General features: G+C 33.4%; 1 protein-coding gene and 1 long non-coding RNA gene across 3 annotated transcripts in view; both read left to right on the top strand.

The window, feature by feature from the left end:
• LOC136031151 (protein timeless homolog) overlaps positions 1-14,063 on the top strand; it is a 123,096-nt gene that overhangs the window by 19,172 nt on the left and 89,861 nt on the right. For both annotated transcript variants that reach the window (XM_065710478.1, XM_065710477.1), the window contains exon 4: positions 10,355-10,535. In XM_065710478.1, the coding sequence (XP_065566550.1) occupies positions 10,355-10,535 (181 nt within the window). The remainder of the gene's footprint in view (positions 1-10,354; positions 10,536-14,063) is intronic.
• Positions 3,646-5,178, top strand: LOC136031144 (uncharacterized). The gene is made up of 2 exons (XR_010618435.1): positions 3,646-3,806; positions 4,883-5,178. It is a non-coding gene; the product is annotated as an uncharacterized LOC136031144 (long non-coding RNA).

Below are 14,063 nucleotides of genomic sequence, written 5' to 3'. Positions count from 1 at the left end.
TGAAAAGAAAAAAAAACGGTCAAGTGAGGAAAAATAACCATTTGAAGTTAATTAAATAAAAAAGCTTTGGCTTTCAAAGCTTAATTTCTATTGTATTTTAATTGACATTGTTTTTCTATGCAGTAATACCAATAAAGCTGTTTAGTTCTATTGAGTTTGATTAATAATAATAATAATAATAATAATAACTTTCAAAGGCAATGTATTCAAATTTCAAAGGCCACATGCCTTCCATGTATTATTTTTCTCTCCCCCCCACTTCAGTAACTTTCTATGAAAGGAGTGATTGGCAATTGAAAGTTCAAGTGTCCCTTAAGAGCCAAAAGTGACTGATGGATAAAAAGCGACCCTCCCCTGCCATATTCTACTACCTTTTACCTCCAATACATCTGATCATCATTTGGTTTAGAATATTTGAAGGGTCGAATAAATACTCATTTGGATATTGTAATTAGCCTGACTGTTCCTGGGCGAGGGCTATACATAATGGCACTTTTCAATTCCTTACAAAATGGTTTTAGAATGAAAAAGGGATGCTTCTTTGATTTATTTTAGTCAAACTTAATGGATGCTTGGGAGTTTGAAAGTGAGCGGACTAATTTTTTGTCATCGGTCAGTTTAAAACTTACAGCCGTAAGTCCTTATAATAATGATAATAATAATAATAATAATATTAATTTATTTCTCACGCCTCTCAATACAAAATTTCTACATAACTGACACCTTGTTAAAAGAAAGATGTTATGGCAGGGCGAAGAGCGGATCGACTGCTGCACGATTGCCATTTAAAGTCGTCCTACGTTGAAAGTCTCGACAAATGGTATGTTTATGTTTAGGCTATTGGAGAAGGCTTCCAGTGATTTCATCTTTTCGACTGGGAATGGCAGTTGATGACCCGGGGTGTGAACGAATGATGATAAGAATTAGATATTGCAATCTTCATCTTCACAGACTCCAGTTGCAGACTGTGCGATCTAGTGTTGCTTTGGGTAGCTATTTCAACAAGCTTGTCTTTTACGTTCCCAAAATTCTCGTGAACTATCTTGAAGAGGGTTTTTAAGTCTAAGATCGTTCTTCTTGTCTCAAGTTTATGGAGAGTGAGCCTTCTTAGAGCTTTGTCATACGGAAGGTTTCTGAATCCTTGAAGTCCTTTTACAAAGCGTTTCTGGACTCGTTCTATTCTGTCAATATCCTTTTTGTATGACAGTGGTGTGTTCAAGCTGTGGCCTGACGTAGCTTGTGTATGCTGAGATTGAGTGAATGTCAAGATATCGTAGGGAATGAGTGAGTAGCGAGAGAGTATTTGATGTTTTACACACAACCAGGCCGATATGCTTTTCTGGTTTGAGGTCCAAGCTCAGAAGGTCCTTTTCACAGGTAGATTTTGTCAGGTTGATACCTATCATTTTGTATGAGTACTTCATATTATGACAGCCAAGATGGACGACAGAGCATTTTGCTACATTTGGAGAAAGTTGCCATTCTTCGAGCTTCTCTGTCAGGGCGTCCTAGTCGCTTTGGATTTGTGATGATACACTAGCCTCTCCCAGGAGCTTTGTATCGTCTTCAAACAGGCCGAAGTCGGTTTGGGAAATGGCATTTATGCAAATGTCTATGTACATGACGAACAAGACTGGGCCGAGAAAACTTCCTTGTGGGACGCCACTGGTTGCATCTATCCATGTGGATAGTGTGTCTGCAACCTTGACTGCTATTTTTCTATCATTCAAGTATACTGAGAGCCAATTTTTTAGCTGTCCCTTGATTCCATAGACTTCTAGGTAATGGATGAGTTTTTGCAAGGATATTCGGTCGAAGGCCTGAAGTAGATTGATTAGGATAATATCTATTGGAATCCCACGGTCCAGGGCAGACTGGATGTAGTCGTATATCACTACTAGTTGGCAAAGAGTAGAACAATATTTACGGAAGCCATGCTGATGATCTGACATGAGGTTGTTCAATTCAAGGTGCGAGTTTAACTTTTCCACTATGACTCTTTCCATGATTTTCAGGAATGGTGAAGTAAGCCTGATCGGGCGATAATTTTCCATGTCACTAAGTTTCCCTTTTCCTTTGAAAATAGGTGTTACATGGGATAGCTTTCAGGAAGTAGGAAACTTGCATTGCTCGAATGAGATTTGGAAAAGTATTGCTAGAGGTTCACATAGCTCGTCTCTCAGCTCTTTCAGGATAAAGGAGGGGATGCCATCAGGATTGAGTGCTTTTGACGCTTTCATGCCCTTCATTGCTCTCAGAACACTTCCTGGCGCGAAGCCAATGCTATGGAGCTCGCTTTCTCGGTGTGAGTCTTGGAGTTGAGGTAAATAGCCATCGTCAACAGAGAACGTGCTGGCGAAAAATTCTACAAGAGCATTCGCCTTATCTAGGCTAGTGCTATGGACCACATCACTTCGATCTATTAGTGTTGGTAGTTTCTGTTGCTCACCTAGCTTGCGTTTGCACAGGTTATAGAAATCGCTTTTGGTTCTTATTTTCTGGAATTCTTCCCATTCGCAATCTTTGTTGTAGTTTCTGATAGCTTTTCTACATTTTGAGCTAAGTTTTTGAAGCTTGGCGAGTCTACTTATGCTTCCAGGAGCAGTGTTTTTGGGAAACCCCCCAAAAATACTGCTCATAAATGGGCTAAAACTGTTCCGATCTCCTTGAGGCATGTATTCTTATGTCCTTGAGATAAGAGGATTCCTTTATATATATATATATATCTATATATATAAAAATAAGTTGTCTGTGTGTGGATCTGTGGATGGATCAGGTGACGTCATGTTTGTTCGCATATGACGTCTGAATTATTTCACACTAATACAAAAGAAGAAAAAAACTAAAAAAGCTAAAAAACTAAAAAAAAACTAAAAAAAAGGTAAAAATCTAATAACTAAAAAAAAACTGAAAAAAAATAAAAAAAGGCAAAAACTACAAAAAAAATAAAAACTAATAAAAAAACTAAAAAAGCTAAAAAACCTAAAAAACTAAAAAAAACTAAAAAAAGGTGAAAAACTAAAAAAAACTAAAAACTAAAATAGAAAAAAACTAAAAAATATATATAAAAATAAGTTGTCTGTGTGTGGATCTGTGGATGGATCAGGTGACGTCATGTTTGTTCGCATATGACGTCTGAATTATTTCACACTAATACAAAAGAAGAAAAAAACTAAAAAAGCTAAAAAACTAAAAAAAAACTAAAAAAAGGTAAAAATCTAATAACTAAAAAAAAACTGAAAAAAATAAAAAAAGGCAAAAACTACAAAAAAAAAAAAAAACTAATAAAAAAACTAAAAAAGCTAAAAAACTAAAAAAACTAAAAAAAACTAAAAAAAGGTGAAAAACTAAAAAAAACTAAAAACTAAAATAGAAAAAAACTAAAAAAAAGGAAAAAACTGAAAAATAAAAGAGAAAAAGAAAACTAAAAAAATATGAATAAATATATATAAAAATAAGTTGTTTGTGGGTTATGTCTGTCTGTCTGTCTGTCGAGTGACGTCGTGTTTGTCCGCATATGACGTCTGAATTGTGTTTGTGCTGTAGCATTGGTGATTTCTCTTTTCATATATATATATATATATATATATATATATATATATATATATATATATATATATATATATATATATATATATATATATCTATATATCTATATATATAAAAATAAGTTGTCTGTGTGTGGATCTGTGGATGGATCAGGTGACGTCATGTTTGTTCGCATATGACGTCTGAATTATTTCACACTAATACAAAAGAAGAAAAAAACTAAAAAAGCTAAAAAACTAAAAAAAAACTAAAAAAAGGTAAAAATCTAATAACTAAAAAAAAACTGAAAAAAATAAAAAAAGGCAAAAACTACAAAAAAAATAAAAACTAATAAAAAAACTAAAAAAGCTAAAAAACTAAAAAAAACTAAAAAAAACTAAAAAAAGGTGAAAAACTAAAAAAAACTAAAAACTAAAATAGAAAAAAACTAAAAAAAAGGAAAAAACTGAAAAATAAAAGAGAAAAAGAAAACTAAAAAAATATGAATAAATATATATAAAAATAAGTTGTTTGTGGGTTATGTCTGTCTGTCTGTCTGTCGAGTGACGTCGTGTTTGTCCGCATATGACGTCTGAATTATTTCACACTATTACAAAAGAAGAAAAAAAACTAAAAAAGGTAAAACTACAAAAAAAAACTAAAAAGAAAAAAAAACTAAAAAAGCTAAAAAACTAAAAAAAACTAAAAAAAGGTAAAAAACTAAAAACTAAAAAAAACTGAAAAAACTAAAAAAAGGCAAAAACTAAAAAAAAACTAAAAACTAATAAAAAAAACTAAAAAAGCTAAAAAACTAAAAAAACTAAAAAAAGGTAAAAAACAAAAAAAAACTAAAAACTAAAAAAGAAAAAACTAAAAAAAAGGAAAAAACTGAAAAATAAGAGAAAAAGAAAACTAAAAAAATATTAATAAATATAAAAAATATAAATATAAATATAACTAAAAAAAAACTGAAAAAAATAAAAAAAGGCAAAAACTACAAAAAAAATAAAAACTAATAAAAAAACTAAAAAAGCTAAAAAACTAAAAAAACTAACAAAAACTAAAAAAAGGTGAAAAACTAAAAAAAACTAAAAACTAAAATAGAAAAAAACTAAAAAAAAGGAAAAAACTGAAAAGTAAAAGAGAAAAAGAAAACTAAAAAAATATGAATAAATATATATAAAAATAAGTTGTTTGTGGGTTATGTCTGTCTGTCTGTCTGTCGAGTGACGTCGTGTTTGTCCGCATATGACGTCTGAATTATTTCACACTAATACAAAAGAAGAAAAAAAACTAAAAAAGGTAAAACTACAAAAAAAAACTAAAAAGAAAAAAAACTAAAAACTAAAAAAAGGTAAAAAACTAAAAACTAAAAAAAACTGAAAAAACTAAAAAAAGGCAAAAACTAAAAAAAAACAAAAAACTAATAAAAAAACTAAAAAAGCTAAAAAACTAAAAAAACTAAAAAAACTAAAAAAGGTAAAAAACAAAAAAAAAACTAAAAACTAAAAAAGAAAAAACTAAAAAAAAGGAAAAAACTGAAAAATAAGAGAAAAAGAAAACTAAAAAAATATTAATAAATATAAAAAATATAAATATAAATATAATATAAATTAGCAATCAACAAAGCACCGAGACACAAATGACGACCGGGACACAGGGAGTATAAATGACGACCAGGACATAAGTAAAAAAAAAACTAAAAAAACTAAAAAAATGGTAAAAACTACAAAAAAACTAAAAACTAATAAAAAAACTAAAAAATCTAAAAATCTAAATAAACTAAAAAAGAAAAAAAAGAAAAAAGGAAAAAAATAAAGGAGAAAAACAAAACTAAAAAACGAATGTATATACAGACCGGGACACCGGGATACAAATGACGACCGGGACACAGGGAATATAAATGACGACCGGGACACAGGGACACAACTACAATGGGGACGCCGGGGGGCTCAGGGGGATATAAATGACGACCGGGACACCGGGACACAAGGAATATAAATGACGCCCGGGACACTCAAAGAGAAATCACAGACTGGAACACCGGGACACAAATGACGACCGGGACACAGGGAATATAAATGACGACCGGGACACAGGGACATAACTACAAAGGGGACGCCGGGGTGCACAGGGGGATATATAAATGACGATGGCGACTCAGGGAATGGTCGATTAGCAATCACCATCAACAAAGCTCAAGGGCAATCATTAGAATCATGAGGTATAGATCTGAATACGGATTGTTTTCCCATGGACCATTATATGTTGCATGTTCAAGAGTCGGTAAACCTGACAATCTATTTATATGCACAGACAATGGGACAGCAAAGAATGTTGTATATTCGCAAGTTTTACGTAGTTAAAAACATATATATATATATATATATATATATATATATATATATATATATATATATATACGCGCGCGGGGGGGCTTGGGGGGGCGCGAAGCGCCCCCACCAACTAGGGGTTGGGGTGGCGCGAAGCGCCACCCCAACAGCTAGTATATATATATATATATATATATATATATATATATATATATATATATATATATATATATATATATATATATATATATATATATATATATATATATAATGTATAACATTTTTTTCCTGACCATTTTGAATGGAAGGGATGATTATACAAACTTGGGAAGGGGTTCATTTGTTGTGGGATTAAAAGTTCTAGTGCCCTTTTGAAAGCTTAAGGCTATTGGAGGGCAACCAGCCCCCTTATGCAGCACTCCTCATATCTTATTAGTTCAAAGGTCTAATAGGCATGCCTTCGAGGTCAACGTAGCCCCTACTGCCCAGGGGCCAGTGACCCTAAATTATGTAAGTTACCTATTGTTCATATATAGTTTATTGTTGAAAATGTATTGAGAGTCGGTCTTGGTTGTCTGATCGGCTAGGAACCATTAGGGATCGCTTGGCTTGTCAAGACCCCCAATGTTTCCCAAGGGGGTCTTCCGAAAACGATACGCTTACCTGATTAAATCAAAAGACACCACGTACACCCGAAATTATTTGCAACATCTCGGGAATGGCTGTGGAGACAAAGTAAAAGTATCATTATATATCGAACAGTCTCTTTACTTTAATTAAATAATTAATAAAACAGAGGTAAATGTGGTTTCCAGTTCAGGGCAAATAATGCTCTTGCCTTTAGAAGTTTGTTGTTTTTATTTATTAAATCTGGGGGGGGGGGGTATCACTCTCGTTTGTAGTAATTTCTGTTCTTTTTTAGCTTGACTTTATTATTCTTTTGAGTTTCTTTCCGTTTTGGGATTCATTTATTTATGTGTAGCAGGATCTTTTATCTACAGTGTTTAATGTGATAATATTTGAACGTCCATTGGAAACGGTAATTGGGACTTAATGTTCTTTAGTTTGTCGATGATTTCGTGTTGACTCTCAGTCAAGACCTGGGCAATGGCGAAAAGAAAAGTTGTAGAACCTTCACATATTTTTAAAGTAGGTCATCTACCCAGGAATTTATTTTCATGGAGAGGGGAGCTTTTCATGCGTTTTTGGTGAAACTTTAGCTGTCCTGTTTAGAAGTGTATAACTCCCCCATTTTGATGAAATCTTTTTTTTCTGATTACTTTTCAATATCCTTTTTTTCTATCTAAAGAGTTTTGGCAATTGAAACTTGAGGCCCTCTCTCATTTTTATTCGAAGTCTTTAATGACTTCACTCACTTTCTTTTCAAAGTAGTTCAAAATAATTAATGCTCATTTTCACCTGTGCTTGAATATGATCTGTTTGCTTTAAATTTAGAATTTTCATGGAAGTGTCTTAGAGACTAAGCAAAAGAGGAAGGGAGAAAGTAAAAGAATATTGAACTTTAAAGCCCCTTAGTTTATGGTTTTTATCCAGCTGTTAAAATTCTGTACGAACAATTTTAGAAAGTTGCTAAAAGTAATTGAGGGAAATTGCCAGTGAGAAAAAAGGGTGGAGAAAAATTGGGAAATAGGGAATAAAAGCGAAAAAAATCACAAAGACCTTCATTGACGCTTGTTAGAAGCGATTGAAGAAGAATAAATCGTTTTAATCTCTGCCTTAAGGATTGTGAAATTGTGTTGTATTTTATAACAATAAAGAGTAAAAGATAAAAATGTATGAAATAAATGGCGGAGAATAATAGAGTTTTGTAGAGGAAAAATAAAAAAAATCAAGGGCTAGCCACTGGGATGAAATCTTTATTTTATTTTCGTATTTCGTAACGATAGGGTAAATTTCCATTCTTAAAGAGCTCATTACCTATTGTGTTTTGAGAACAGAAAAGTTCACGAAAAGTGGATAATTTTGCGATAATGACGATGAATATTTACTTCCTAAATGTTCAAGTTAATGAAAATAGGGTTTGCTAGCTACGCTGCTCTTAGCAGGCAAGCAAAACATGTGTAGTGGTTTTTAATAAGAATAGGCTGCAGAGTAATAGGTTGCATGCTACTTTGATGAAATATATCTTTAAGAAAAACAAGACGAAGTTGGGAAGACAAATAATGTCATTTGATGCTAAATTCACTTATTATTGGATATTTCTTATACAAGTTCTAGATACTTGACCAGATTCACTGTTGAGAAACTACTCATCCACCATAGTATCATTTCTGTACATTAGAATGCTAATATATTCAGGCCCGTGCACACTTTTTTCAGTTATAAAATTATTTCAAGAATTTTATAATTACGGCCCATTCGTTTCTTCTAAGATCTACTTGAACATAACAATTAATCTTCGTTAAGAATTGATATCTAAATAGAAAAACCTTTATAAAGAACAGAATACATATTTAAAGCAGGTTGTATCACTTGGTATTTTACGATTCTTGATCTAGTTTCTTTTATTTTCCCTGTACTTCACCTATGGAATAGTTGTTTGGGACTTTTTTTTTTAAATTACTCCCCAAGAAATGTAGCTTCACGGACCCCCTCCCCAATTTCTAAAACACTGGCCTGCTTATGATGCTAAAGTGAAGTTGTACTTGAGTCTCGGTTTTGTTTTTATGACTTTAACTTAAAACTGCTCTTGTCATTGAAAAAAGAAAAAGAAAAAGAAGAAGAATAACAAAAAATCTGCTGTTTCAGTATCCTGATTATGTTTTTCCAATTCCTAGGAATAATAAAGAATTCACGCTAACGCTTTAATTTTTTGTGTAAGCGTTATCAAGGAATTATATAGGTTAAACGTATACTACCGAAGTGGTGGGGTAAGAGTATCACTTACCCGTAGGTGAAATTTTGCTCGGAAGTCTAGATCGGTTCCCTGGACGGTGATGAACTCGCATACCCTATGTGCACTGTGTTTTGGAAACCTTATACAATATTAAAAAAGATATGGAGAAAATTAGAAACTTTATGTAGTCCCTGTAACTGATTATTTTGACTAATTTCTGTAAGCGTTTCTCATCTCATCTGTAAACAAAATAGGAAAAAGAGGAACAAATTGATAGAATACGAGAAGCGCAAATCAAATTAAAGCGATTAAATATGGTATTTAACATGGAGATATAAAATGGTTATAGTCTAAACTCTCTTAAGAAACCCATAATATTTTGAATTGATAAAGCGTCACGATTTAGAATAAGTATGTAATATAGAGTGAAATGTAAAATTTTCTACGTATTTTATGGAGAAATGTAAAAATTTTAGCATGAGTAAGAATAAGTAAAGATATAGAACAAGTTAAAATAATTAAGCAGAGTCTATTCTTCCAGTCCAAAAACAAAATGAAATATATGGGATAAACATTTGTGTTATAGAAATCACTTAGTATTTTTTTAGTTTTATTAGGAATGTCATTGGGCTACTGGAAGTAATATACCCGGTATTATCGGGTATTTTCCTTGAATTATCTAGGGACTCGTATCCTGTTTCTTTTTGTTGTTTTTAGTGTGTATTGCCTCTCAAAACCTGTGCGTAACGAGTAACTTGATCTATGCATAGATCATCATGCTCTCACTTAGGGATACATTTCTAGTCGCTCGAAAGTCAATAATCAGAGGTTTTCTAAGTTTTTTTTTGTATTGCAGTTTAGTTGCTGTCACATCGCTAGTTTTTATTATCTCCTGTTATTAAATCTCTTGACGCTTTCTCCTACTTTCCAACATCCTTTTCTTGCCCCTCTCTCCCCTTCTTTTTTCCCGTCCCTCTCCTTCTCTGTAATTTGTCCAATTTCCCCTTTCTTTGTAATGCTTTGACTTGTATTTGATGGGGTGAATGGTCTGTGTATGTCTGCCCACATTTTCCTCTAAGGAGGATTAATTTTATTTTTGAATGCTATTAGGCGCGTAAGTATTAAAACATTTAAGACAAGGAAATTCTAAATTGTAATCGAATATGAAAAGAAAAATGCAAAATTTTGCTACATTTATTTTTATGAAAAAAGAAGAATTCTTTCCGTTACATAGAAATCAGAAAAAAACACAAGGTAAATAAAAAGCTACGTTTAAAAATAAAATTAATGAGTTATCATATTCGAAACGGTGGAATATTTATCCTTTCTAGATTGTTTTTGCCTAAGGGTCAATAAAGTATATAGATAATGGCGCTTGCTCAGTTTGTCTACGAATTGGGAGCGGAAAATCATTTCGGCTTTCAAAGTTGAATAAAAATCAGTGTCTGAATCAGAAAAAATTATTGGCATCACCCCATCATTAGCAATACGTTTTAGGAACTAATTTTTCCCTGTTAATTTTATTATGTATTGAAACCCATCTTCTTATTAAATACTGTCCTCGTTTGTTTGATTACTACTAGTTTTAATTCAATTATCTTGTTCAAAATAATCATAACTTTCGATTTTGTTAAAGGCTCCTAGTTAACCTTACCACACCACCCCTGCTCTTATGGAGGGAAGAAATTCCCGCTGATAAGGACTCGAGAAGTATTTATCTTCAATTAAAAAGTCATCAATCTGGTTTCAAAGAGGCTTTTACCAACGCTCGTTTCTGGGAAACGGTTTCTCAGCGTTTGCAAGAATTGTTAAACCTGGTAAGTAGATTAACTGTCCTAGTAATACTGTGTAGCAGTTGAATTTCGCTTCATCATAAATTCAACATCTTTATTAAATATAATTTATACTGGCTTGACCATGGTTACAAACAAGGTACAAATAATGCTTGAAAAACGCAACCAGTACACAATTACTAAATTATACAACTAACTTAATTATCACTGAAATAAACACAGATAAAGAACAATAAAAAAAATATTAATGACAATTACTGAATAATAAATTTTAGAAAAGATAAAAAAAAGGATCAGAAATACTTAAATTGTCCTCTCTCGTAATCCAGTCCCACACTCACCAACTTACCGCAAGGAGATACCTCTTTAACTTGTTTTTAAATTGTGGCACACTTTCTGCTTTCCAAATTGAGTCTGGAAAGGTATTCCAGACCACCGGACCCGCGTGCTTTGCCACATGGCTAGAACAAACCGTACTTCTTAGCTCACTTACCAGGTCTTCAGCATTTCTCGTAGTATATCCGTGATAAATTGAATTAAAAAAATTATTAAAAACATCTGCTAATTTGACCAACATTCAAAATCCTAAGTTTCCTAAAAATCGACTGTGTACTTAAAACTCCTATGTCATACTTACCAATTAACCTCACTGTTTTATTTTGCTAGATCTGCACTTGTTTAAAATTCCAGGTAAAATTACTAGCCCATATCATACATCCATAATTTATGTACGGCTCAATCAAAGAGTAATATAAAAGAACCAAAATATGTGAAGGTAAAAAATGTTGAAAACGTCTCAAAATCCCAAGGCCACGCGCTACCTTACACGCAACCACACCAGCATGTCTTCTCCAGCTGAGGTTCTGATCGAGAATGAATCCTAGCTATCGCACTTCCTCAACCTACTTTAATAAACAACCATCTATTTCTATTTTACTTGCAAGATTTGGAGATACACCAGTCTGATTAAACAGAATATAATTACTCTTTGCCGCGTTAATACTAGGTAAGCTAGTGCCTACAAACTCACTCAACCCTTGCAGAGCTCTTTTTGCTTTCCGGACGAATTTTTCAAGAGTCTTCGCTGCCACAACAAGTGCTGATTCGTCGGTGAAAGTTGTCGTAGACGCACCAGGAATATAGAACCGCATACTGTCGACACAAACTAAATACAGCAGGGATCCTAAGACGGAATCTAAGAGGAACTCCACATGAAACAGAAAATAATCTAGAAAACTTCTCTCCTACCATTTAAATACGAACTAAACCAACCCAAACATCTCCCTATTACAGGGAGATAACCTATAAAACAGTGAAATCAACTATATCAAACGCTTTTTTTTAATCTATGGAAATACTAATGCAATAATCACAATTTTATAAAGCTAAAGTTACATTTTCTAAAAGATGCTGTACAGCATGCGAAGTCGAATGGCCCTTTCGGAATCCGAACGAGCCATCATACAATGCATGCAGGCTCGTGAGATGATTATAAAGTTTTCCATGGATAACTTTTTCATAAACTTTCGAAAATACTGCCAAAATAGAAATAGGCCTCCAGTTCGATATATCCATTTGAGTGCCCCCTTTGTGGAGAGGGAGAATCTTTGCTGTTTTCAATAATTTAGGAAAAAACTCTGTTCTCCATTGATAAATTTATTAGGTGCACTAGCACAGGGAGAATGTACACCAGAATTGATAAATAGTCTTCAGGTTAATACCCTCCAACCCAGCACTGTTGGATCCAATCGTGCTGATGATTTTGTCAATTCAGTTGAATCACATGGACAAAATTCTATTTCCATTCCCAGGCCCCGCTCACCAGCAAACGAGTTGCCGTCCACAAGAGCTTGGGAATTTCTAGTTTCCGCTTGTATCTTTGTTCCAATAATAGTAAAATAATCACCAATCTTGTCACACAACTCTTGTCTATCCTCTGCAACCGCTCCTTCGATTTTGGTTCGATGGTCTTGAGTTGTCCGAGACCCGCTAACCAGTTCATTGATAACTTTCCAAGTTCTTTTCGGATCCGATTTATTTTTCTCAAAAAATACCGAGTACTACTGTTTCTTTTTTTTCCTTTCCAGTGAATTTGCTATATTCCGAATCTTTTTAAAATGAGCATTATCTTCCTCCTTTGAAGATCTTAGATAATATTGAAACACACTCTCCCGCTGTTCTAATAAGTTGACTAGCTCTTAATCAACCCATGGTTTTCTCGGCATATTTGGTCTCTGGGTGTCTTCAGCGGACAAGTTTTGTCATATGCAGTAGTTATGATGCTATTAAATTGCGCAAAAGCTTCGCACGGGTCTTCCTGGTTCAAACATATTCAAAAGATGTTACACTTATATCTTCTTTAAACATCCGAACGTTTTCAGGCTTAATCTCTCGAACAATTTTATTTTGCTTTTTCTGGTGTGACACTTGGAAATCTAAACTAAAGGACACTGGAAAATGATCAGATGCCGAATTCACTGCAATATTAGAAAACGCCTTTAGGATATACTTTGAAGAGACAAACTCATTGTCAATCAGGGTAGCAGAGTGATCCGTGATCCTAGTAGGTTTGGTACTGTGGGATAAAGTTCATTAGAAACCATAAAAATTAAAAAAATCTAAGTTAGAACCCTGTAGATAAAATATTAAAATTAAAATCACCCATATATAAAAACTCTTGCTGTGACCTCTGAACTATCATTAGAAGACTTTGGAAACCTTATGTGAAATCCTCATGCGACGCACTTGGAGGTTTATAAACGACTGATAGGATAATTTCCCTCGCGCCAAGCCTCCAACCAATCTCAATTTCAATAGAAAATGTTTCTATCTTACCTTCTCTCCAGACATCGAGATCCTCGTTTGGCTTCCAATTAGTGAATCACTTACTATCAAACCGAGTCTGCCGTGGTCCATTGAAGCTCTACTTCTCGCCGTAAGCTGATAGTCCGGAAAATTAAAAGACGAGAGAGGACTAACCTGACTCAAAAAGACAAAGGGCCATAAATTGAGATTCCGACATTTCAGTAGAAAATCAAATATCTCATCATACGAAGAAGTAGGGTGGCAGTTCCACGAACACGCATTAAAACCAGCATTTTCCATAATTCCAAGGTACGAGGAATCATAATATTTACTAAAGTGCAAAGGTCTATAAGTCACTGTAGACTCTTCATTTACCAAATTTGAAAGTAAATAACTATCAATATCTAACGGGCAACTTCCAACCCGGTCAAACACGATGTGGTACCGATTGGTACATCACACATGTTTGTATCTAATAAGCCCTTTCATAGATCTCTATGAAAAAAAAAACAAAAACAAAAAAAAAAAAACAGACAAATAATTATAAGAATAATAAATGAAAAGATACCAATACATTGATAGACAATAAACCAAAACAATAAAATAAACACTGGCAACTAAAAGCAATCCGAATCCTGCGAGCAATGGTGTCTGTTGGGAGTTTAGGGAGAATTAGCCCACGATCAGACCAGACATTTTGCACTCCGAAACTATCCCTTGCCCTATTCAGAATGTCACGATGGCGTT

Source organism: Artemia franciscana, chromosome 9 (assembly GCF_032884065.1).
Source record: "Artemia franciscana chromosome 9, ASM3288406v1, whole genome shotgun sequence".
In the NCBI taxonomy this organism is placed as follows: domain Eukaryota; kingdom Metazoa; phylum Arthropoda; class Branchiopoda; order Anostraca; family Artemiidae; genus Artemia; species Artemia franciscana.
The sequence above is the reverse complement of the archived record's forward strand: the minus strand, read 5'-3'. Positions and strand labels throughout refer to the sequence as shown.